Source organism: Sciurus carolinensis, chromosome 4 (genome assembly GCF_902686445.1).
Source record: "Sciurus carolinensis chromosome 4, mSciCar1.2, whole genome shotgun sequence".
Classification (NCBI taxonomy): Eukaryota; Metazoa; Chordata; class Mammalia; order Rodentia; family Sciuridae; genus Sciurus; species Sciurus carolinensis.
In genome coordinates, this window is record NC_062216.1 from 66,781,634 (window position 1) to 66,807,543 (window position 25,910).

Below are 25,910 nucleotides of genomic sequence, written 5' to 3' on the forward strand. Positions count from 1 at the left end.
TTTGTTTCTCTGAAGTCAAGTTGATGGCTCTGCAGTGTGAGCCAGGCTGCCATCTGCTGTCCCTTCATTGTTGTTAAAAGTGGAGAGAGGAATAACTCTGACCTTCAAAGGCAAACCTTTAGGAGAATGTCCTGTCCTCCAAGGCAGAGAAGAGCAGTGCTGGTTAATGGGAAATGATTCCGCTGGTTCTGAGAGGGTTCCACATCTCCACCCTTGGCTGTGTGTTGGTTAGAGACTCTGAGAAAGCGGACAGCAAGGCCGGCACTCCTTCTGCTTGCCTTTTTCACTCTGTTGCCAAGATAGTTGGTAAATTTGCCTGAAAGTACTCTCCCTGGTTGGGTGGTGAAGACAAGCCCTTCTAAGGACAGCACTAGACAACACTGCCCTGGAGAGAGACCAGAGGCCGTGTGTGGTCACTGGCCATAGTAGGGATTCGGGAGATGCTCATCCTGCCACACCTGCTGCAATTAGATCATGATGCAGCGGGGAGGCTCTGGGCTAAGGCACCACGGCAGCTGGGGAAAGGTCTCTCTGCTGTTCCTATCCCACATGGGCCAGGTGGGCACCTATGTATGACATTTGGCAGTTATTCCTGGTTTTCAGGATGTCATCACCTCCATGACACAAGGTAGTAGAGTAATCATAGTTAACTGCCTAGGCAGTTTCAGGCAAGTTGCATTTTTAGGCAACATCACATTTGATCTGCAGGTAATTTGGAGCCAGTTTTCAGCTCTCTGAACTTATAGTTCCTCATCCATAAGATAAGGTAAACATAATACCTACTTCAAAGGGTTGCTGCAAAGGAGTAAATGAGTAAATGCATGTTATTTTCCTGGTACACATAAATCTTAACCATTACTAATATTTTCCTGCTACTTAAACTGGCTTCTGCAAATGTCAGTGCTTTCAACTGTAAATAGGTCATTGATCCCTTCCTCACAGGATTGGTGTGAGACTTAAATGACAGTGAAAGTAACATTGTGATATTTTATAATGTAAGGCACTTTCAAATGTTATAATGAACGTGTTTTGTGAAGTTGGCCTGCCTAAGACAGAAATCAGCTGTTTGCTGGTGGGAAATTGGGCCAGATAGTACTTCAAATCATGGAGGCTGAGGGTGGCAGAGGATAGGGAAGAAGTGTCCTCTGAGTCCCTACATGCAAGCCATGCCAGTCCTTGTGGGGCTGGGCCTCCTCATCTGAGATTGTTTTAACTTACAGGATCTGAGGCACCCTAGAATTTCTACATGGGTTCTGCCCTTATTATTGCTCTCACAATGAAGTCTGCTGCCTCTTGGGATTCAGGTTTGCAGTAGAGGAAGCTCCAAAATGTTGGGACCTGGGGGAGATGTGAGTGTGAGGGGTGTTTCCAGATACAGCTGCCTTCCCAGTGGACTCTGCTTTGTACACTGAAATGTTCCCCAAAGTTCCAACCTCAAGGACTTGGGACAAAATCAAGTAATTTTTCTGTAGATCCCTGGCAAGAAAAAGCCCATGATGGGACCTGGACCTCATGGGGAGTCTGGAGTTAATGCTCAGGAGATCCCTCACCATGCCTCTGTGGAGGACTATGGGTCACACTGAGACCTCAGTTTGGCTGCCCTGATTCCTGCCCCTACCTCTCTAAGTACACCATTGTCCCATGTGGCAGCTGCACTTTTTTTTTGAACCTGGGATTGAACCCAGGGGCGTTTTACCACTGAACCACATCCCTAGCCCTTTTCAATGCTTTATTTTGAGACAGGGTCTCACTAAGTCTTTAGGGTCTTGCTAAGTTGCCTAGTTTGGTCTTGAACTTGCAGTCCTCCTGTCTCAGCCTCCCGAGCCGCTGGGGTTTCAGGCGTGTACCACCACGTACAGCCTGATTTTTTATTAGATGCAAAATTTCCTTTAACTAGGAATTTGTAAAAACAAACAAACAAACAAAAACTTTCATAAGTTCTTCATTAGCAACAGTCTTGAGGACATCACACATAGTCATGTTGATGATTTCCTAAAAGGGTTTAATACATATTCCTGTCCTGTTCTTGGTCTTCCTTTTATTATTTCCCCTCTTGCTTCTCTCCCTCTCTCTCTCTCTCTCTCTCGGTCTTCCTTTTATTATTTCCCCTCTTCTCTCCCTCTCTCTCTCTCTCTCTCTCTCTCTCTCTTTCTCTCTCTCTCACACACACACACACACACACACACCAGCAGCAACGTCTAGGAAATCCAACTGTCCTCTTGTTTCAGCCTTAGTCTCCTCTCTGCCCTTGGCTTCATTCTACTCCTCCTGCTCAGCACCGTGGGTCCTTGGGTTCTGAAGACCAGCCTGGTACATGAGAAACAGGTCTGATCTCCTGGAGAATAGGTGGAACTAAACTCTTGTCTTGGTCCAAGTTTGGCTCATGCTGGACTCCTGAAGAGGAGAGAAGCAGCACAGGAAGAAGAAGCCCATTGAGATTGGGGTGGATGGTACCAGGCACCCTGGAGGGTCTTTAGAAAATGGCTTCTGGGATGTTGTTTTCTTGTTCTTCCAGCAATCTCTGAAAGCAGGGACCATTAGCCCAGGATTGAGATAAGCACAGGCCTGAGAGGTAACCTGGCTATAGTGAACTGAGCCCCATATCAGAGGCTAACTTCTTAGAATGTCTCTGGAAGGATCCCCTTGCCAAAACATTCCCTTGCAGTGAGTGTCACCACAGAAGCTGAGGCGGCAGCACCCAGGCACCCAGAGGCAGCAGGAACAGGGGGAGCCAGGCTGTTGTGTCCGAGGCGCCGCCACAGTCCTGAGCATTCTCCTGTGAACCCAGAGCAGAGATGAGAGGGTGGCATCCACAGTAGAGGTAACCTTCCCATCCAGAGGGGCAAGGATGGGCAGGGGGCCCTGGCATTAACCAGGAACAAAACCCGGGAGAGAAGGAAGTTTCAGAAAGTGAAGCTGCTTTCTTCCTTAGACCTTTCAGGGGAAAAGTAGAGGTTACACATTCAGACTAGAAGCCTGGACTCAGGTCTACGGCTTAGGGGGTTCATGGTGTGTTCATTATGTAGCATAATTGATTAAATCATTTGTCACTGGTGCCAACCCATATCCAACACCCCTCCCTTGCCCAGAAGTCAGGATGGGACTGGAAGTCCCAATTCTCTAATTATGCCTTGGTCTTTTGGTGACCAGCCCCTATGCTGGAGCTACCTCAGGGTCCCAGACACCAGTCATCTCATTAGAACATAAAGTCATTCTTATTCCAAAGATCTTAGGAGCATTGTTTCAGGAACCCAGGGACTTAGGCCAAGTATTATAACAAAGGATGTCCCTCTCACCCATGTCACCCAGGAAGTTATAAGGGTTTTAGAAGCTCTGTGCCAGGAACTGTACAAAGATTTCTTCTTGTATCCTCGTTTCACATGATATAAATACAAATGCACAGGTATGAACATTTCCCAATAAGACATACATGTGCGGTTGTTTTCATCAGGGTCCAGACACACTGGCATCTACAAGGGCATGCACACTGGCAGAGAATGTGGGGGCAAAGACCAAGCCCCACCCTGCAGCCCACCACCCTCGCACCTCTGGATGGAAGGCGTGGCAGGAATCCGGTCTCCGACGGGGCTTTTGGGAGCGCATCCTGTCACACTTGACAGAGGCATTATGTACAGAACTCACAAGGTCAAGGTTAACCACACAGGACCCAGCCAGTTCTAGAGAGCAAGGTCTGGAAGAACCTGCCCCTGGTAGACGGAGCTGCCAGGGGTGGGGGAGGAAGGCTGGCCTCAGCCCTCAAAATCTGAGCCCTTAGTGACATCTGTGGTACCCCCTCCCCATCCTGCACATCCTGAAGGATGAAAAGGATATATTTGACTTCTGTGGCCTCCTGCAGAACTGGTGGGAAGACGCTGCAGTCACAGGTGGGGTCTGTCACCAGCAGGAGCAGGTTGCTCTTGGGAATCTGCTGCATCACAAATATCCTACAGCATAGAGTGGGGGGTCATGGGCTTCCCCAGGAAAGCATGGCAACCACCACAAGAAGGGCTCTGAGGAGAGAACTGGAGGCTTGGAGTGTGAAGTAGGGGTGCAGGGGAAAGGGCAGAATCGTGAGGCAGGTCAAATCCCGGGCGGCTCCAGGAATAGCCCTGGGAAAATGACCCGCCTTATTGAATTACTGAACCACAAGCTTTCAAAGTTACATTTCTCCTTCCCTAGAAGATTGGAGAATGTGAGGAAGGAGTTGTTGTTAATATGCAGGAACATTAGGACATTACTGAGCAGATTGGGCTGTAGGGCTACCCTTGCTTGGGGTGTGGGGTATTTGCAGTGCAAGGATTAGCCACTAGGTGGCACAATGCCACTGCACAGCTCAGGAGTGCTGAGAGGACAGAGAAGGACCTGGGAAAGCCGGGTAGGCACAAGGTCCCAGGGTGTTACATAACAATGATTGCTGCCACTCACTGAGTGTTTCCTATGGGCTGGGTGAAGTTATACAAACACATTTGTTTGCATGTGCGTCTACGCACACATATTTATATGTTTAACCTTAAGAGCACTACGTGAGGTTGATGTGGCCATGTTATAGATGACAAAATGGAGACTAGAAGAAGTAATTTTCCCCAAGGTTTCACAGCTAGTGTGTAGCAGAGCGAGTTTTTAAACTCGTCTGTCTACTCGAAAGCCTTTGCTTGAAATCTCCCCATTGACTCTGTCCCTACAACAAGGCTTGGAGATAAATGCACAAATAGTAATTGTTCCAAGAAAATTGCTTTGTGAGGATAAAATCTTACCTAACATTACACAGTTGGAAGAGATGGAAAACTGAGTTTTTCAGAGGCCAAAGAACGAGGCTTTACACTATAAAATAGTTTGCTTGGATCTGGCTGTCTAAGGGACCTCCTGGGTGGTCCCTGGGGAACTGGGAGCCTGGCCCAGAGAGCAGTCTGGAGGAGGCTATTCCTCCCGGCCCAGGAGGTGGGGGGTCCTCCAAGGTTTGGGAGCAGGAAGCCTGTCGAGAGAAACTTCAGGTGGCTTCCCTGCCTTCCTGGGCCAGAGTTGGTGGGATCTAGGGGTCTTGACCCTGGAGCAAGCCTGATGGGGCTCCTGCCTGGAGGCCAGAGCCTGGGGGTGGGATGCCCCACAGACGGGAACAGTGATTGGAAGGTAGGATTAAGACCCTCTTCTCTGCACAAGACATAGTCTAGGGCAGACCTAGGTTGATTTATTGCTTCTTTTCTCAGATCTGTGGTGTTAAATGTACATGGCCCTGCTGTGGCCTGGCCTGTGCCTAAGTGTGAGGGACAAAGATTGCAGGGGTCACTGTGAGAGGCTATGGGGCCTTGGGCTGGGGGTGATTTGCACACATGGATTATGGTCTCTGCATTGCCTTTCTGCATTTCCCTAATGCAGCCCACCAAGCCACTTGCTGTCCCCAATTGTCTCTTCACCTCATTCCTTCTGCCTTGCCTGTTTACTACACTAAGAAAAGCAGGAAGAAGACCCCCGGGAGTGTGACCTTTCCCTTTCAGGCGTCACCCCTTCCTCTCTCCTTACTGTAGTGACCTCCCTGGGGGTGATGAGGACCTGCCGTTTGGCCAGGGGTGGGAGCAGCATGCCCCTTGCCTGGGGACAGGCCATGCTGCCCAGGGGTCTTACTTCTGGCAGCCCCCACAGTCAATGATGCCGTTGGTCTCTTGGATGGCTGTCTGGTGCACAAACACGGGGTACTCTGTGTCACAGGGATGCAGCAGGTCCTGCTTCTTATGCTTGTGGGCTGTGGTAGACAGAGGTGCCTGTGTGAGGAAGGGCACCACAGCAACCCAAGGGGCCTTAGCACCCACAGTGAGCCCCCTAGACCTGGTCCATTGCAGATGCTCTCTAGTTAGAAAGGTCTCAGAACTGTGCAGGAGGGGAGAGGTGGGGGATAAAAGGCAGGGAGAACAGAGATCAACTGAAGCAGCCTGGGTGTCGGGGGCTGTGGGTCTCAGGTGTGACACTAGCCCCTGATCTTGGGGAAGCTCTTTGGAAGCCTATGTCCTCATCGTAAGCGAAGGGCCCCATCTCAAAGGTTTCTTCCAGCATGCACAGCCTGAGGTTCTGAGCGGGGAGGAGAGGCAGAAGGGGTAGATTGGTGGGTGAACTGTAGTCCCTTCATTCTGAGACCTGACCCCTTCCTTGTGGACACACCTGTGCCCAAACTCTCAGGTAGCTAAAACACTATGCAAGGACATTTCCTAGACAAGCCAGGCTCTACTGACCCACCCTTGCCACCAGGCCCCAGCTCCTGTCACTGAGCAGTGGACCTGAGTCTGGAGGCACAGTTTCCAGCTATTGGGGCTCCTTGGTGGATGTCAGGTGAGTGTGAAGCATCTTAGTTCACTAAGACAAAGGCAGGGGGTAGAGCAAACAGGACTCAGTAAAAGGAGCAGTATAGTCTGGAAAGCCCTGCTTTGGAGACCCATGTCAACTCCTGACAGATGAGCAGAGAGCAGAGCAGGCCTGCTTGGGCCCAGGGTTGTCAGCTGCACTCCTATTTCTTCAATGCTCTCGCAGGCATTTCCTTTGCTTCTCATAAGCGAGGGGTGAAATAGTTTGGGCAGGTGACTGGAAATAGGTAGAGTTGTGATAGGAGCTCCTAAGGTTTAGCAGGAGGACTATTGGTCTCCTTAAAACTTCTGGACCCAGAAGTTCCCTCCAGACCTTGAAGCCAAAAGAGGCAAGTCCAGTCTGCATCGAGAAGAGTCCTCAGGGACAGGAAACATCCGCACAGTCTCCTTCCTGAGCTAACCCTTCAAGGATGGAGCTGGGAGGCCCCTGGAAGTCTCTAGACCTGGCTCCTCTCCACCTGTGGGGTGCTGACTCAGGATTGGGCCTGTCTGCCTGTCACCTGAGCTGCTTTGGTGGGTGAGGCATGTCAGTGGTAACACCACCCGCAGCCACAGCAATGATGGATGTGGGTGGCTTCTCCAAGGTCACCTGGCTGGGGCCGTGGGCTCCAAGAAGCCCCAGGAAACAGCTGTCCTGAAGAAGTGAAACTCTGAGCAAGTAAACGAAGGGACCATTCTCAACTTGCCAGATGACAGAGACTGTGTTCCCACCCTATAATGAGGTCCTGTGTTCTAGGAAGAGGGAGGAGGGAGCCGTTTCTGAATGGGCTGTTAAACATGGTTCCTGGCTCCTGTTACCAACACCAAGTGACTGTGAACTGCCCCCAGAGCAGTCCTGTTATGAGTGTGCCTGTGATCTCCCAAAGCAGCCTGGAAATGTGGCAAGGCATAGACCATGTGACCTGCAGGTCAGAGGTCAACTCCTGGGCCAAAGGTAGTGGGCCTTAGGGGGCAGCAGGAAAGGGAGAGGGTCCAGCAAACCAGAGAGACGACAGCCACAGACATTATTTCTTATCAGGAAACCTAATGCTGAGGAAAAGATGGGGATGGGCTGAGGAGCTGTCCAGGCAACGGGGAAGTTCCAGAGCCCCATGGAAAAGATCCTATTAACATGGACAAGTGGAGCGAATCCTGCTGAAGGGAGGTGGCCTTGTGTAGTTGTGGGAGCTTTGAGTCCCCAGAGGGAGAGCTCAATCTGTCTGCTTTCACATTCAAGCCTGGGTGTCCTCACTCTCCTTGGCTATGGTCGAGCATGTCACACCAGGTGAGAGAAGCTATTCTTGGCTCTGTGTCAGGGGGACCTTTGGAGCTCATGGGAAGGGTGTCATCCCCAGGGCCTCCTGGTGACCACTATCTGGAACCCAGAGCACTACGGAGGGCTAATTGACACCTGGGCTGGAGGGCCCAGAGGAGACCTGGTGGCCGCTCAGCTGCACTTGGTCAGAGACACTGGACCACATCCCCTTTTCCTCCTGGAGCCTCTTATGTTCCCTGCGGCATGACCATGCTTGTGTGGGAAGAGATCTGGGCCCCCAGGAATGGTACTTTCAACTGGATGAGGGGTTCAGAGACGGGGGTGTCATTCAGCCCTGCTTGGGATCATTCCTGGGATGTAGAGTTGAGGGCAGGCCCTTCTTAGTTCCCCAAACCACGTGGCCACCAGGATCTCCCCAGCTGATGCTACTTACAGTGATGGAAGACGGTTTTGGCTGCCCAGGATGTGGGCCCAGCACAGGGTGGACATGGCACAGGAAGGGCATGATGTCACATGAGGGCAGGATGTCACAGGATGGTGATGATGTCACATACAGGGGTGGTGTCCCAAGATGATGTGGTGTCACACAGAGAGGTGAGGGAGACAGGAGTGAGGGGCAGTGATGAGAGAAGGCCAGGCAGGGTGAGATGATGATGACAAATGCCTTAGAGCCACCGCCCCACTCTCACCCACCCCAGGAGAAAGGCATCCAAGGAGCTGACCAAAACCCGCTGGCTACCCAGTCTTGGTACTCACCCTCTGCCCCTCTGTCATGCCAGGAGCCCCAGGCACTCCACTCCAACAGGAACCTGCCAGACACAGAACCAAGTCTCGGGGACCTACCTGCCCTCCCCCGCTGGTCCTTGAGGGGGCTGGATCTCTCTAGTGCACCCCTGTTCCTCTATCCTCACTCCTCCAGGACACCCTCTTCCCTACTGGAGGGCTCTGGGTGAGTAGAGGTCCTGCGAGTAGCAGCACTTAGTGAGGAGGCACCATACACACCCGGGGCCCCAGCCCTCCACCTCCTCAGCAGCCAAAGGACTCCCTCGTGAGCTACACCTGCATGAAGCCCTGTCCTGGCCCCAACCTCAAGCCCCACTCACAGTAAGAGCTCACTCATCAGCCACCTGGTCGCCATCAGGAGTGCAGAGATTGGCTGGGGAGCAGAGAGAAAGGACACACTTTTGTAGCAGGTCCAAGGGGAGGGTGCTTGCTCGTCTCAGCTACCTTTGGACCAGCTGCGTGGCTGCCCAAGTGCCCTCCTGACCCATCACCTCCCGCCTCTCCTTGCAGAGGAAGCATCCCAAAGCTGACTTGTGTGGGAAATGCCTTTTGTGGGTCAGACGTCTCTGGCAGGGTTAGACGTGGCCTTCCAGAATTCTGGTCAAGTTCTTATCCTGATGGATCCGGCCGCCAAGGATCCCTGAGATTTTTGTGGGGCACCGGGCAGCGAGGTGGGGGACAGTCTGTTCCATTCCTGAGGCTTAATCATTATCTAGTGAGCTGGTCTTTGAAAGAATGAGACCCACAGACCTGGGGCTTGACTGGGCTGAATACTGGGCATGGGATGCCAGGTAGAATGGTAGAGCCAAGAGTAGCCCTGGGGCCTGATGGCTTGCAACTGGGTGGGAAGAGTGACCAGGTGACTCTGGATGACAGGGCAGAGGATGTGCATGTGGGGGAGGGAAGGTCTGGGGTGACACTCACGCTGACCAGGGGCTGGGCTGCGCTGGGGTGGTGATCCGGAAGCTTGCACATGGCCTGGTAGTCATACATAGTCACCCTGAAAATCAGAACCAAGGTGGGTCAATGCCAAGACCACCCACTATGCCTTGTCCCTGCCAGGGGCGGGGTGAGATGGGTGTTACTAGAGGAGCTTCCGTTCACCAGGATCCACGAGGGTGCCTGAGGTAGGACAGCAGACGTGCAGACGGCACATACTGAAATGCTGCTTTTGCACTCTGAATGGCTTTGAGAAAAGAACAGCGTGTGGCCTGCTCTTTTAAGTGGGTGGTTTTCCCTTTGAGGGCTGAGTGGGGGCTGGAGGGTTCCTCCTAGGAATGTCCTGGGTGCCATATGCCCCACTCTGCCTCATGTTGAGCCCCTGGATCCAGAAAGATTGCTTCTGGGGCTTTCATTGAGGGTTTTTGGGTTCAGATCCTGAGATCTGTCTGTGCCCCACTTACTGCTTAAACACCCCCATGTTGAGCAGCTGGGTCATGACCGCGCCGTCCACCTCCCCCAGAAATCTTCCTGTCTGTGAGGGAAGGAGGGAGAAGAGGAGAGAAAGAGTGAGCAGCTGAAGACCTCTGAGCTCATCTGGACCTGGGTTACCTGTGGATGCCCTTCCAGGGAATCAAGAAGGCCCTCACTTCCCTTGCCGTTAGCCTGCCCCCTGCCATATTGTCTACCTCAGCGCTTTCTAATCTCTAAGGTGTAATCCAGTGGTTGGCTATGAAATCAGCCTGGAGTTTGTAATAAGATTTTTTAAAAAACTGTACGGGATTCCTCAGAATAATTCAGTGAGAATTATTTTACCTTAAGGTAAAAGTTTTTGTGAAACCTGGTTTGTTTTATGTGGCGGGTATGCACAGTTGAGTCAGATGTGAATGCATTTCTTCCTGGAGATTGTGGTCAGAAAGTGCAAAGCGCATCTGCCTCATCCTCAAGGGCATCTTCATCCTCCAGCCAAAAATGTGTGAGGAGCTCTGGTGTCGACTTCAGGTTCCCTCCGTCACCTCAGGTAGGCAGTGGCATCGATTGTCCTGTGGGCTTGTCATTCATTTCTGGACTCTATTAGACCCAATCTGCCCTGCCGTGCCCTGAGCTGCCCACTCTACCCTGACTGATCCCTCTCCCAGTCCCCAGTGTGCTGCCAGAACAGTCTCCTCAGACACAACCTGATTTTTGTCGTGCTCTTTGTTATTTCAAAATAAATAAATAAATAAATAAACAAACAAATAAAAGATAGGATCCTCCCATTTCCACTCCGCCTCTCCTTTCATGATCCAATCAACCAATATCTGGGGGCACCTATGACTGTGGCCTCGCAGCACCCCTCAAGGCAGCAAAACTCTGGGGCATTTTTCGAGACCTGGCCTGGCACTGCCCTCCGACCCGACTCCCACACCTGGCTCCAGCCTTCTCTGGCCTCTTGATTCTGACATTCTCTCAGCATGGCAGGGTGGAAAGAGCTTGGTCATTGGTGTTGGATTTTGATTGGAATGCAGGTTGTTTTAAAGACTAGGGATAATATGTGCCAAGCTTGTGGCACTCAGGGAATGGCAGCCGTTATTACATGAAGATGCATGTGTCCAGCTGGGTCGTTGTCCCTGCCTCAAGTACCCTTTCCCAGTCCTCAAGGAACTTTCCTTTTCTTCCTTCTCTGAGAAGCAGTTCAACTTCATGTGGCTGCACATCCTCCTAGTCCTGTCATCGTCCTCTCTGGGCATACATTCAGTCGTCTTAGGCCTTCATTGCAATGAAAACTGTTCAGGGTTAGGGACCATCACTTGCTCATCTGTCTCAATTCCCCAAGATGCCTGGTACCTGGACATAGTGTGGAATTGGGGTAGGGAAGGGACGGGGAGCCTGAGCCCACGACCATATCAGGTTCTTGGTAGAGCGCTTTCTTGGCCCCTGGGCCTGGCATCCCAGGCCTTTGTGAGGGGAACTCTTCCCACGGGCCACAGGTTGGCTGGAAGGACAGGAGATGGCTTGGAGAAGAAAACCAGGTCAACTGAAGGAGGGGTGAGGAGTGAGGAGGAGAGTAGGCCAGGTAATGATGGGACCCCTGTCACACCTGAAGTCCCTGCTTCTGTGAAATTTCCTTCACAGCCAGTAGTACACAGCCTAAAACAGTAATGTGTGTTAAGGCTACTAGTATCAAGAAACTCCACCCTGGCACAGGACAGAGGCACATGGGCCTGGCTGACCTCAAGGAGAGCCAGCATCGTCCAGGAGCCCACCCAGGGCCTGTGCTGTGTAGTTGAGGAAACTCCAGTAACTCTTCTGAAGGAAACAGATATTTTGGTGACAAGGGTCAGTGGGAATGCAGGGCTTCTATACACCTGATCAGCAGTCAGAGGAATTCTCTTCCAAATAAGAGACCATGGTGCCGTATTGGACAACAATCTCAGTGATGCTCCCTTAATTATAACCAGAAAATAGGGGCCCTGGGTCACCAAATGGGCCAACTTTTGAAACTGGGATGAAGTCAAGAAATGTCACTCTGTAAATTGGAATTAAATAAAGTATAGCCCTTGCATTCTACAGCCAGCCAGCCTCCTTGCCCGCCTGCCTTCCTTCCCTCCTTCCTTCCTTTTTTTCTTTCACCCTCTTTGTTATTTTTCCCCCTTATTCTTCTTTTTCTTTTTCTTTCTTTTTTTTTTTTTTTTCTTTTTTAGTACTGGAGATTAAAGCCAGGGTATTCTACCAGTGAGCTACAGTTCCAGCCCTTTTTAATTTTTTAAATTTTCAGACAGGGTCTCATTAAGTTGCGCTGACTGGCCTTGAAATTGCAATCTTCCTCCCTCCTTCCTGAATTGCTGGGACTACAGGTATGTGCTACCTCACCCAGCTCCTATGGTATTTCTTATTCATAAAATTAAATCGTAATGATACAAGCCACCAAAAATGTATGCCAAAATTATAATCTCAGAAACTAACAGGTTAATGACAAGAGTAAACAGGAGACAAACTGGAGTTGGAGACAAAGACTTGTCTGAGCTCTACTGTCTCGTGACCTGAATGCCTGACCACCAAAACAAATGTTTAACATGTTTCACTCATGAAATGCTTACTCATTAGTTGAGTATGATGCAAAAAAACAAAATAAATGGACAATAACCAAAAGCACAGACCAGTTTGGACAGACAAGGGTGCATTTGCTTTCACACAAGAAAGCTGATGACTGGTACCTCCAGTGGTGGTATAAAGAAGTGGGTTTCCTTTTGTTCAGATTAGGAAGCCTGACAGGGACAGGCATCACTGAAGAGACAGTGGACAGAGCAGGGAACAGCAGGGAGGAGTCGAGGGAATTCCAGGGACAAACATGTGGGAAGACAGGAGGCTTTCAAATCCTACTGCTCTTCAAGGTCCTGTCATAAGGTCAACTTAAGCTCTTCCTGATCCCTCCAGCTTGAGTGACTCCTCTCAGCTGGTTTGCTCTTTTCTATTCTAGTTGCTCTGTATGCATCAAACCTCCATCACTGGACAGCAAGATCCTAGGGTTAGGACAAAGACCTACCTCTGATCCCTCTGATCAGGGTCCTGTTCATGTTTATTATCCACACTTGGGGAATGAACGAGAGAGAATGAATAAACGACATAAGTATCCTGCTCCCTGGGACATGGTAGTGGTATGGAGACCAGACTTTTAAAGAGGATGGCCAAAATTGCTACAGGCCTGTCCTAGTCTCTTTTCTAACTCTAGGCTTATTCATCAGTAACCCAATTGTTCAAACACTTGCTTCTGAGAAGGGAGGTCTCTGATCAATGTATCTTGGACACTGGTAAAATGTATCCACTGCTGCATTTCCCAAAACACGTCACTCAGCAGAAGGTGTCCATTTTCTTCTCCTTATTTAGTAAAGTAGCCTGACTTTAACAAACCTAGTTTTGTGCTCAGCTAAAAGACTACATTTCCCAGAAGCCCCTGCACTGAGGTCTGGCCAATGAAACATGAGCAATCACAGGGAAGAACTTCCGGAATCCACTTAAAGGGAGAGGACTCTGCTAAGAGGCATCCCCCAGTCCTTAAATATACTCCCCCTTGTCTAGGAAATGGAGTAGAAGGCAGGACCTTCCCTAATATGTTGTCATCTTGAGGGTGTGGACAGCTGGGAACTCCAGGAAGCCATGCCAGGCCTGGACTGCCTTCATTGATTCTTCTGAGAGAATCAATGTGTTCTTTGCCTAAGCTACTGTAGTGGGGGCTCTAGGCTACAGAACACAATACCTAACTGATAGTTTCTTTTGACCTTTGTTGGAGTGAATTAGTGCCTCAGATCAAATTTCTGAGCCTGGAAAACCAGGGTCCAAAAATTGACTTTGGGTAAAGGACCGGGGTTGGAATATGGAGCTGCACCCACAGAACAGCCCTATGGGGGGTCTGGCTACCCAGTGGTGCCTCTTTCACTGGGGGTAATCCATGCATAAGTCATGGTCCTTGGGCTGATGCATCTAAAGGGCCTGGGGCTTCCTGAGTTTAAGTCTCAGAGAGAGGTTGGGAGGGAGGTGAGGTCCTTTGAGGTACCACCCAGGAGCCTGGAGCAGGAAGCAGATGGGCTCCAGGCAGCAAAGAAGCAGAACTAATTAGATTCCTGCTGGTTGGGTGATTGCCCCTGAACCTGGGCTAATTTGTGAGGCTGTTGCTCAAATGTCCCCTGTCCCCTAGGGAGAAGGGGTGGTCTTGACTCTGGTGACAGAATGGAAAAAATGCCACATGACCTCCTTACCTAGGGACAGGCTCAGTTTCTTCTCCAAAAATGGGAACAAGCATGCTCTTAAGAGTTGTGAGGGTCAGATGAGTCACTACATGTGAAACCTCTGTGACTGGTTTCCACAGGGATCAGTGTCCTTCAGTCCCTTCCACACCTAGCAGCTGAGTTTGAGTTCCTTGACAAGTGCCTTTGGTACCCAGAGAGCCTGCCTCTGCCAGGTTGGGAGGTCCAGGGTTTTATTCCTGAAGCACTCAGTGGGGCAGGGCCATTTAGGAAGCCAGGAGGGAGGGGGGCTGCTGCTAAGTACAGGAGAGCCACAAAGATTCAGAGGCAGGGGGACTGTCGAGCAGGGAAGGAGACGGGGAGCCCAGGCCCAGGACAGGCACATCTGTGATGGCAGAAGGGGCCAGGGAGGGAGGATAGCGCTGTGCCTCTGAGAATCCAGGTCCCTCAGAGGAAGGTGCTGGAATGAAGCCTCCCATTGTCTTGTCTATGTTGCCCTGTGAGGACTGTTTTGAAGTTCCGTGGATACGTGTGGCTCACAAACAAATGATAGGAATCTGAGTCCCCAGGCCCCTGGTGGCAGATCACTGGAAGCATTATGACACTCCATAGAGACCCTGGCACTCCCCTGACCCTAGTTATGTGCTTCTCTTTCTATACCCCAAATTGAGGACTGTAGTCCTGTCATTCCTGGTTCTTTATTAAAAGAATGAGCCCTGAGCTGGAAGAGGCCTCGTGGGGCCAAACATCTGATCAGCCAGCCTGGAACACCCCCAGGAGCAGGAGAGCATCTTGCAACAGCCGCTCTCTTGGACTGGTGGGTGGACTGCAGATGGCTCCCCTGGGGTAGGAGCGCCCAGGATGAGGAAGGGCTAGACAGGACTTTGGGAAGAATTTCTGCACGTAGAGCAGCAACAGGCTTTGTTCCCCAAGCTCCTGATGGACCTTGGCAGGGACGAGGAGCAGCCTGAAACTCTTGAAACTCGTTACCCAGCCAGGAAGGCAGGAGCAGCCAGCTGAAAAGTCTCCAGATCCACAGCAGCTGGCAGCAGGGCCTGGGCACTGCTTCTGAAACTTCATCCTGCTCGGAATCACTCCCCGGAGGGCTCATTAAAGCACAGACTGCCTGAACAAGTCCCTGGGTCTGGGGTGGGGCCCTCGGGCAAGCTCCTAGACACTGATGCTTTGAGTTCCAGGGATAAGTGGGAGGAGAGGGGAGGAGAGGGTGAAGTGAGGAGGGGCTTGTGTGCGTTTGGGGGATGGGGCAGGTTGGGTCGGGCTAGGAGCGTGTGGTAGAAGATTCTGAAATGGTTCACAGTGACTCCAGCCTCCTAGTAGTCACACTGGCATGTGAGGTTGAGTGTGCCCTGGACCAAGCGACTGACTTCTAGCTAATGGAAGATGGGAAAGTGATGGGATGTCACTTCTGAGATCAGGTCTCAAAGGCAAGTGACTCCTCTGTTGCTTCCCCTGCCCTCAGGCTGGTGGGGCTCATGGACTTGCTGCTCTGATGAAGCAGGCTGCTCTGTTGTGTAATCTGCCCTGTAAGGGCCTGCGAGGCCAGGAACTGAGATGGCTTCAGGCTAACAACCCTGGGGGAACAGACTCCTGCCAGCAGCCATATGAGTGAGCTGAGCTGTCTCTGCTCTTGCCAGTGTCTCTTGAGGTTGGCCCCAGGTTGGGGCAGTGTGCTTCTCAGGGCCTAGCTGGGAGGTTATCTCTATAGCTTCTAGATCAGGGTTGGCCTATGAGGGCCCAAGGGCCAAATGTGGCTCACTGCTGGTTTATGTGGGCCCTTGATCTAAGAATGGTCTATTTTCAATGGTTCTTAAAAATCAGAAGATTAATAACGGTTTATGACACATGGAAATTATATGAAATTTGAATTTCAGTGTCCATGATAAGATTTTATTGGAACAATGCCACATTCATTTATGTGCTGCCTGTGACTACTGTCTCCCTGCACTAGCAGAGCTAAGTAGTCCCCAAATGTGTACTGTATGTCCCTTCACAGACAGCGTCCCCTGACCGACCCCTGCTCTGGAACACAGTCTCTTGGATGTGACCGACCTCTCCTGTTCTTGCCACCCTTCCATCCCAATGTCCCAACTTCCCTGCACTCTTGGAAACTCTTTAGGCCCAGGGTTGGTCCTTAGGCCCTTGAAAGCCAGTTACCACATGACCTGGAGACACTCTCAGTCTCCGTTGCCCAGGTAGCAGGGACCAGAGCATGAGTGACTGAGGGCATCAGATAGTCCCCAAGTCTTGTTCCAACCACTTGATTTCAACTTCTGTCATCACCCATTTTTCTGTCAGAGCAAGTGAGAAATTCTAAGATGAACTGGTGCCTGTCTAGGGAAGAGGTCAAAAAGAGGCAGGGAAAGGGAAAGGGGAAAGAGGGTCAAGCAGAGGGAGGAAGCCAGGGGACCCCAATGCTCAATGAGCAGCAGGGGTCCTGTGAATCATCCTGCGCCTCAACCCAGCCCCCACCCCGGCCAGAGGAAAGCCAACAAAACCATCTTTTTCTCTACTATTCTTGCTGCTGAGGGCCATTGAAAAACTATCCTCAATGAATCAGATTCCATGATCCTTGGGCTCCACACCTTCCCTAGCTGCCACTTTTCTCCATCTCCTTCAGATGCCCTGGCTCTGATTCCTGCCATATCTGACACCTTCTCTGGGCCCTAAGCCCCATTCCATTGGGGCCAAACCACTGCCTTGCAGGGCACAGAGACAGCCTTAGCCATGACCTCGGTCAACATCATCTCCAATTCCTTCAGTTCTGTCAGAACCCAGCACCTAGACTCTTAGGCTCAAGGTGACCTTAGGCATTACCCTGATTTTTCTGAGGGGGGAACTGAGGCATAGATAATGAAAGTTGCTTGCTCAAATAATGTTTTAAATTAGTGGCAAACCCCATGCTGAACCAGACACCATATCCCTTCCACTGAGGTTCAGCTTAGAGGCCATACGGAGGCTTCTGGGCTTGTTTCATGGAAACAAGTATTTTATGGAAATACTTCAGGTGAATATATTCAGATTTGGTTCAGGTTTCAACCTTAGTTTGATTCTTGATTAAATTAATATTTAATTTTAGGACCCAATTTGGGGCTCAGCAAATATGCCTTTATGAATGCATGCTGGGTCCAGGGAGTGATCCAGGCCACAGGGAAGATTGAGGGGTGTAAAGCAGGTTGTTGGGTGAGAAAGGATTACCCCCATTTCCTCACTTTCCCTATAACATACTAAGGGTCAGGCTTGGTGTCTAGAATATAATTTTCTATAAAGGAAATCCAGAAAGGAGAAGAATGCAGGGTCGGCAGGCCCAGCCTTTCTGGAGCCATAATGGTAGAAGAGGTGGAAGGAGGGACAGGTGAATGGTGAGTAGAGGGCTGCTTACGACTGTGGTTGGAGGACCCTCAGAAAACATGGTGCATGGGCTGGGGTTGTAGAGTGCTTGCCTAGCACGTGTGAGGCACTGGGTTCGAGTCTCAGCATCTCGTAAAAATAAATAATAAAAGTATTGTGTCCATCTACAACTGAAAAACAAAAAAATAAAGGAAAGAAAGAAAACATGGTGCAGTGCCACCCAGCAGGCCCTGAGTGATGCTATGATGAGTGGTCTCAAGTGTGTGTGGTGGCAACACTTTCCCTACTAACCACAGCCAGTCCAGATAGTTACAGATGAAATAAAGAGGTAATATGTCCTCAGATCACTTGAACTGGAAAGTGTTCCAGATGTTGTAGTCTTGCTAAGTTGACTTTGGGTTCAGGAAACCCTTGCCCTTCAGACACTGTACTCCAATTCCCTCAAAGGCAGAGTTAACCAGCCTTCTCTTGGCTGAAGTGACTGCTGGCGGTCTTGATTCTTCCTCCTGCTCTTTCTCCCCAGTTCTATCTCCCCAGCAACTCACCTCCTGTGACCTCTCCGAGATCAGAATGAAGCCATTGTTGTCTATGACGAAGCAGTCCAGGTCCTGGGGGAGTGGTCAGGAGGGAGGTCATGGCCCAACCGTGCCACAGACCGCCTCCTCCTGCCTGTCTTTCAGGTTTGGGAAGGCTGGCCTCAGTTTTGGATGAAAACGACCCTTTTTGGAGCCCAGGACTGCTGGGAAGGAAGGAGGGCACTTGGGACGGAGGGAAGCCAGCCTACAGAGGGCACTGGGTGAGGGCCACAGCTCCCACCCCGCCCTCTTCACTGGGAAGAACTCACGCTGTCCCCGCAGCTCTTTGGGCATGGACCACCCACAGCACTGCACTGGAAGGAAGAAGAGAAACTGTAAATGGCAAACGACTGTGTGTGTGTTGTGTGTGTGGCGAGTGTGCATGTGTGTGTGTGCATGGCAGGTGTGTTATATTTGTGAATGTTGTATTGTGTGGTGCATTTGTGGCATGTGGATACATGGGTAGAGGTACAAGTGTGTTTACTGTGGTGTGTGTGCATGTCTGTGGTGTGAGGCATGTGTGTGCGTGTGTGTATAGTATGATTGGTGTGTGTCGTATGTGGAGGATTCACATGTGTATGTGTGGAGCATGAATGTGCTGTGTGTGGTATACATGTGCAATGTATGTGTTGTGTGTATTTGTACTACACCGTGTGTGGTGTGTATGTGGCATGTGTGTTGTGTATGGAGTGTCTACATGTGGCATGTGTGGGGTATGGGAGAGCACACGTGTGTGGTATATATGTGGTCTGTGTGCATGGGTGCTGTGTGTTGTGTGTGTATTGCATGTGGAGGGCCTACATGTGGTGTGTGTGGTGTGTGGCACTGAGAGGTAGACCCAGCCTGATCTCCATGTGAGGAGGTCAGGCTCTTCTAAGGTGGCCTTGCAGCCCACAGGCCTGCTGTACTTAGTGTGGGGAGAGGGTGGGCAGCATCACTGGAAGCCTCCTGAGATGGCTTCATGGGACCTTCACGGGGTGGGTGGCCCTGGGTCTCCTGGTGGCTCACCCTAAACGTGCCTGAGGTGAGAACCCAGCAGCCAGTGCATGGGGAATGGAGGAATGGAGGAGGCCTCATAATGGAGGAATGTGTGGAGGACAATTGGGGAGCCCAGAGAAGCTGAGAGCTCTGGGGAGGGAGAGGAGAAGGGCAGTGGGAAGAGGAAGGCCTGAGGCATCTAGCTTCTCCGGGCCTGGACAGCAGTGGGTCTGGGCCTTGAAAGGGAGGACGGAGACAAAGCCCCTATTGCACAGGTGGGCATGCTGTGTGGCTCTGGGGCAGTGGGGGTTGGGGGGATGCCATGCCCAGAGGGATGCCGTGACTTGCCCTTTGCCACTGGGTCTGAGCTGTGAGAGGGCACTGGGGTGAGGAGGGCTGGGACCGGAGATGGAGGCCTGGCCTGCACACCGGGGGAGCTGCAAGGAGTAGAGAAGGAAGAATCCAGATACACCCCATGGTGGCTCCTGATGGAGCTGAGGAAGGGTCCAGGCAGTGGGTGAGAGGCAGGCCCTGCCTCACATGGAGATCTTGTTGCATCCACTATACCTGGCCTGGCCCAGAAGGATCACCTACCTGCTCCGTGGCTGCCCAGAACTGGCGCTGGAGGAATTCCACCTTCATTTGGATACCTACCGCTATAGGGAAGCAGGAAGGAGGGCAAGGCCAGAGGAGTGTTTTTTGGGGAGGGGGTGGTGGGAGGGAAGAGAGAGTGAGAGAAAAAAATAGAATCAAGTTAGAGAGAGAAGACGCATCAGCAGGAACTGAGGGGGGGATAGCACCCGGGCAGGCAGGGAACGGATGGAGGGCTGAGTCAGACGGCAGAGTGTGAATCTGAGGCTCTTGGGGAGTGGGAGGGGTGGGGGGAGAAAAGAAGACAGGTTGGCAGTGTCTGTCTTCCCCACAGGAAGAACAATGCCAGAAAATGTCCTGAGAGAGAGAGAGAGAGAGACGAGGCTCCCAGTTCAGAGAATAGTCAGGATGGACTTGTCCTGGGAATGCTAGGTACACACAGTGGGCAGTTCCATTCACCTCATTCTCATAGATGGAACGACAGAGGCCAACTGTGCAAGATCATGCGACCAAAAGTGACAGAGACTGGAGCTCAAGTCCATTCTGAGTTGGCACCTCATAGGATTACTTAGATTTTACTCCTGTAACAACCTCTTTTACATCCAATTCCTGCTCAGGGTCTTCACCATATTGGATAAAAACTCTTTTTGCTGAAAATCCTGATCAGATTTACCCAGATTTACAGGCAGTTCCCAGGAAACTATGGATGCTCTCAGTGCACAAATATTACTCTTTTGATGACACCTTGTACCTGGGCCATCCCTGCCTCTTTGATTTCCAAGTAGGCTCGGAGAATCCAAGCAGCTGCTCACACACTAAGAGAAATCCAGGACAAAGAGCTCCAGGAAAACTTGGGGCCAAATAGACAGAAAAGGCAGGTTATATTGAACAGAAAAAGAATTTAAAAAGTAGGCCAACTTCTTGGTGTCTGGTATAACAATATAAAAATGAGTTGGGTACTTGGGCTGTGTCAGACACTTTACAGGCATGCGCTTCTTTAATCCCCCCAGCAGACCTGGACTATTATTCAGACTTTCCAAGCAAAGGAAACAGAGGCTGTGCAGCAGTTATATCACTTGCCTGGGTCACCCAGCTAGAAAATAACAGAACCAGGCTCTAACCCTGTCTGTCTCTAAGGTTTGTTTTATTGGTACCAGGAATTGAACCAGGGACACTTAAATAACTACTGAGTCACATCCCCAGATCTTTTAAAAATATTTTATTTAGAGACAGGGTCACTAAGGTTACTAAGTTGCTCAGGGTCTTGCTAAATTGCTGAGGCTGGCCTTGAAATCATGATCACTCCTGCCTCAGTCTTCCAAGCTGCTGGAATTACAGGTGTGACCCCCATGCCCAGCTGTCTCTAAGGTTCGTGATCTCTCTACTCTCTGCACCTGGATTCCAGTCCTGACAGTCAGGACTGGGCTGCAGAACACGGACAAGCCTCTCTTCCACTCTGAACTTTGTTATTCTCTTCTGTATCGTGCACATAGATCTGGGTTCTCAACCATTATACCACGTGCATGAGAAATTCTCAAGTCACCCCAGAGGCCATGGGAGAGATTTTCCATCGCCATCATCCTGACTTCCCTGGCACCCAGCTGGCTCTTCCACAATGCACTGGAGTTCCAGTACTATACAAGATGCAGAATTGCCTCAGTTTGATCTTCAGGCTGGAAAGAGCCTAGAGAAACATAATGGTAAGGTGGGGGAGAGACCAGGGGAAGGACAAAGGGCCAGCGTTCTGGCTGGATTTTTCAGGTTTGTGATCTCTGGATTTATTTCTTCAGGTGTAAACTGAGTCATGATTATAGTTACCCTAGAAAAAGGTAGAATTAGATCAAGAGAGATGATGTGTGAGTCCACTATTCCAGACTGGAGCATTGTTTTTCAAAGTTTGTGTGCATCAGAATCACCTGGAAGGCTTGTTAAAACCCCATCCCAGAGTTCTCATTTGGGAGGTCTGGGGTAGGGCTTGAGAATTTACATTTCTAGTGTGTTCACAGGTGATGCTGCACTGCAGATCGTGGGATTATATTTTGGAAACCCTGTTCAGAAGCATCTTTGTGTCATGGAACTTTCTAAGATGATGGAGATCCTCTCTATCTGTGCAGTCCCAAACAGGAGCCACAGGGTGCATTCCTGAGAACTTGAAATGTGGCTAGTGAGACCAAGGAGGTGAATTTTTAAAATGTTATTTAATTTTAATTCATGTAAATGTAAATAGCCACATGAAGTTGATGGTCACCTCGTTGGACAGTGTGGTGCCAGAGCTAATCTGAGTTTGCAGATGAAGAAACCAATGTTCTCAGAGGCCTCTCTGCTCCCTTGAATCTCAGGCAATCCCATAGCTGGTCCTGGCCAGCCAACTTGGTCGGTTCCAGTGACGTGGGAGAATCTGAGTTCTTCGGGGTTTTCTTTGTTGCTTCAAAGTCCAGGTGGCTGATAGGGCTGGGGGTGAAGGGGATAGGGGACCTATTTGTTGGCTCATGACAATAAGGAGGGATGCAGACAGGGCACACTCCAGCAGGTGAGGGGATGCTTGGGGACTTTCCTGCCACTTAATGTCTCCCTAAGGCTGCCACCTCTCTCTCCTCTTGATATTCATTTACACAAATTCCTTTCTCTATAGAAACAGGCGGAGTGAAAGAGGATGACCCTTCTAAACATTGTCAGAGGGGAATTGTACTAATGCTTAAAACCATAAGGAAGCATATTTGACCCCATCCTTACACTCCATGGTCAAAGAGGTCTCCGATTATTCCTGGAATGAGGCTCTACCTTTATCCTCAGGTGGCTCAGGGTCAAGTCTTACAGAATCATGAAGTTTCTGAGCTGAATGAAGTTGTATGGCTTTAACATAAGGAGCCTGGAGAAGGTGGGGGCTAATTCTTCCCAAATGAAGGTCAGATTTTTAACTTCGTGGGCAGAAATGGGGGAAATGGGGCACAGGACTGGTTCTTCCTACAAGGTTCCATCTCCTGGGCTGGATCATCAGCTCCTCCAAAGCAAGCTCTATGTCCCCTGTACCTGGGAATCCTTTGCAAAATTTGGAACATTCCAACTGCCTACTGACATGTTATCTCCACCTGGGTCACCCATGGGCATTTCAAAGTTAACATGCTCAAAAACAAACTCTGGGCTTTCTTCCCAAACCCTGGCCCTCCCTGAGACTTTGCCATTTCAAGACATATTCTCCACCCAATCATTTCCCCTTATTCCACCCAACTTCAGCTGACCGTGGTTTCAGAACCCTGTAAATTTGTTCATCTCTCTCCACCTCCATTGTTATCACCCTTGGTCAAGCCAATCTCTCTCCTGCTTGGATTAACGCAATAGAAGTCTCCCTGCTTCAAAATCTGGCCTCTCTGTGATCCATTCTCCACACAGCAATGAAAGTGATCTTTCTGAAGATCAAATTGTACCACTTCTTTGCTTAAATGCCTTCCATTACCCCTAAAACAAAATCTAAACTCCTATGTAATATGATCTACAAGACCCCACATGAACCAGCCTTGCTGGTGTCTCTGATTTCAGCATGAATCACTTTCTTCCTCAAACATGTTGAGATTATTCCCACCCCAGGGCACCTGCACCAACTGTTCCCTTTCCCTGGAATGCTGTTCCCCTTGAACTGTACATGGCTCCTTCTTATCATCAGATCTCAGCTCAAACATCATTTCCTGGCATAGGCTTCCCTGGCCTTCCCAGATAGAGCAGCACTTCTCTTCACCATTCATTTTCTGTCTTGTCCTTCTTTTTATTTTCTCAGTGACATGATTTATCTGATTTCTCTGTTATCATCTATCTCACCTTCCATTGGAATGGAGCTTATGGCAGGCAAAAGGATTGAGTTCTCATTCTGAGCACCGAGTACAATATCTATCATATAGTGGGGATCAATACACATTTCTTGGGCTAAATAAATAAAGTCAATTTGAGTCAGTCACTTGACTAGGAAGCAAAATTCTACAAGACTCACTGTCCCTTGCCTCTGAGGTTCTGGACTTCCTTCCTCCCTACTGAGCCCTGCCCTGTTGCTACTACTGGACTGGTAATCTTAAAGATGAAGTCATGCTCAGAATTTCTTGAAGACTTGGAGGCAATCAACAATGAAATGGGAGATTTAAGTGAGACGTGAAGAAGAAATTCCTCCTGGTAAAAACTATAAGATGCTGAAAACAGGACTTGGTGTAGAGGAGGGAAGATAGTGATTAGGGAACATGGAAATCTCTTTGGCATTGGGTCAGCTGTGCTCGCCATGCCCATGGGCCTGCACCTCTTTCCTTTTTCAAATAATTATTCATCTTTTTTTTTTTTTTGGTACTGGGGATTGAACTCAGGGGCATTTAACTATCCCGACCTCTTTTAATTTTTTCTTTAGAGTCAGGATCTCGCTAAGATGCATAGGGCCTGGCTAAATTGCAGGGACTGACCTCAAACCCATGATCCTCCTACCTCAGCCTCTAGTCATTTCAAATCCTTCTGTTTAAGCCCTGCCCCACACCACAAGGTGCTTTTCCTCCCCAGGCACAGAGAGAGCTTAACCCTTTGTCCTTGCTGGAGCCTCACCTGGGAGGAAGATCACCCTGGGCGTCTCCCACTAGTCTGCAGGAGTTGTGCTGTTACTGTGTATGCAGAGGAGCACAGAACTCTTGGTGAGGAGAGACAGGGAGTTCTAGACCTTTCCAGGTGGGTTCCCCCAGGGTTCCAGCTCTGTGCCTGGCTGTTTTAGACCTTGACCTTGGTTCCCAGGGAGCTGGCTACAGCCTTATAGAGAAGGACAGATCCCAGCCTCCTGCCTCAGTCTGCCTGGATCCCCTCCCTCTCTCCCTGTCTCTCCAGGGTGCTGATCTTGTGCCTCACCACGACCTAGCAAAGCATCTCAATAAGGCCTCAGGCGGCAGACGGCTTATCAAGCTGTGCATCTTCACTCCACGTTCTGGCTGGCACCTCAGTGCTGCTTTGTCATCAGGACAGGAGAACAAAACAGCCACCCCCACGCACGGGCACGACCACACATGCATGACCACACACGCATGCATACACAAGTTCACGCATGCAGAATGACCTCTGTGGAGGGCCATGATCTCCAAGAGTCAGACACTCGCTCTCTTCCCTCCTAGCCTTTGCATCTGCTTTGATCTTCATCCTCTTAACCCAGCCCTGTGTGGTCAACTGGACCCCAATGGCAGGGTGGGAGAGGCCTGCCTTCTAAAACACAAGCAGATGCTCAGTCAATACCTGAGTCAAGAATGCCAGGGCTAGGGGACACCAGGTACCTCAATCCACCTGCTCATTCCAGGAAATGAGGAGACCCAGGGCTGCGGAGCCAAACACCTAGCTATTATTATCTACTTGAGAGTTAAGACAAGAAGGCACTGGCATGGATGAGGACTGGGTGAGGCAGGGTCCCTCTTCTGGAACAGGACACAATACAGGAATGGAGAAGAAACCACACCAGAGAAAACCACCTCACAATGCTAGTGCACAGTAAGGGGGAGAGGGAAGTAAAGATATTCAGTAGATTAGATAAAGGGGAATGAAGGGAAGGGAGGGGATAGGGAAAGGAAAGAGTGAAATGAATCTGAAATTATTTTCCCGTGCACTCATATGAATACCCCATATAGAATCCCACCATCATGTGAATCAACACGAATGGGGTCCTAATTAGAATATTCTATGCTTGTTTAATTGTATCAAAATGGATTCTACTGTCACATACAACTAAAAAGAACCAAAAAAGAGAAAAGTAAAAGTAAAAGTAAAAGGAACCACGAGGGTGGCCCAGAGAAAATACCCAGATCAGAGAAGAAGGTTGAGACCTGGGAAATCAGCAGGGACACTTTGTAACAGAGGTGACATTCTGGTTGAGGTTTTTAAGGAAGGATGAGGCCACCCATGGGCAGGAAGAGCACTGAGACTCAGGGAAGACCTACTTTCATGAGATGGGGAGATGGGGAGTGTTGGGAGAGGTGGCAGCCTGCCTTGCTTGAAGGACAGGATGCACGGTGAGAAGCAGGGACTTCCCAGGAGGTGAAGGAGGTTCTCAACTTGTCCAGGGACAGTAGTCCTGCCTGTGCGGGGGGTCACCTGACAGAGGGAACAGAAAAGGTGGTACAGGAGCATCCTGAGTCAAGGTGGGTCCTTCACCCCCAGCCCCAGTCCTAATGGTGAAACAAAAGAAGGATATGGGGACACCCAAGATGCCCCATGCTGAGCCATCTGCTGGTTAGGAGGCTCTCAGAGAGCTGATGAAGTGTCACTTGGAGGTCCATGCTCCAGCTGGGAAGTAGGTCCTGGCTCCTCTTCTGATTTAGTCTTTGCCTTACTTTGCCTTCAGATC

At 50.2% G+C, this 25,910-nt stretch overlaps 1 protein-coding gene across 1 annotated transcript in view; it reads right to left on the reverse strand.

The window, feature by feature from the left end:
* Positions 1 to 2,658: 2,658 nt before the first annotated feature.
* Cacna2d4 (calcium voltage-gated channel auxiliary subunit alpha2delta 4) overlaps positions 2,659 to 25,910 on the reverse strand; it is a 98,924-nt gene continuing 75,672 nt past the window's right edge. The window contains exons 27-38 of the mRNA XM_047549684.1: positions 19,568 to 19,629; positions 18,265 to 18,309; positions 17,966 to 18,028; positions 9,792 to 9,862; positions 9,313 to 9,388; positions 8,709 to 8,761; positions 8,362 to 8,414; positions 8,039 to 8,059; positions 5,620 to 5,737; positions 3,832 to 3,944; positions 3,547 to 3,629; positions 2,659 to 2,776 (exon numbers count right to left, since the gene is read on the reverse strand). Coding sequence (XP_047405640.1) covers positions 2,672 to 2,776; positions 3,547 to 3,629; positions 3,832 to 3,944; positions 5,620 to 5,737; positions 8,039 to 8,059; positions 8,362 to 8,414; positions 8,709 to 8,761; positions 9,313 to 9,388; positions 9,792 to 9,862; positions 17,966 to 18,028; positions 18,265 to 18,309; positions 19,568 to 19,629 — 863 coding nt within the window. The 3' untranslated portion in view covers positions 2,659 to 2,671. The remainder of the gene's footprint in view (positions 2,777 to 3,546; positions 3,630 to 3,831; positions 3,945 to 5,619; positions 5,738 to 8,038; positions 8,060 to 8,361; positions 8,415 to 8,708; positions 8,762 to 9,312; positions 9,389 to 9,791; positions 9,863 to 17,965; positions 18,029 to 18,264; positions 18,310 to 19,567; positions 19,630 to 25,910) is intronic.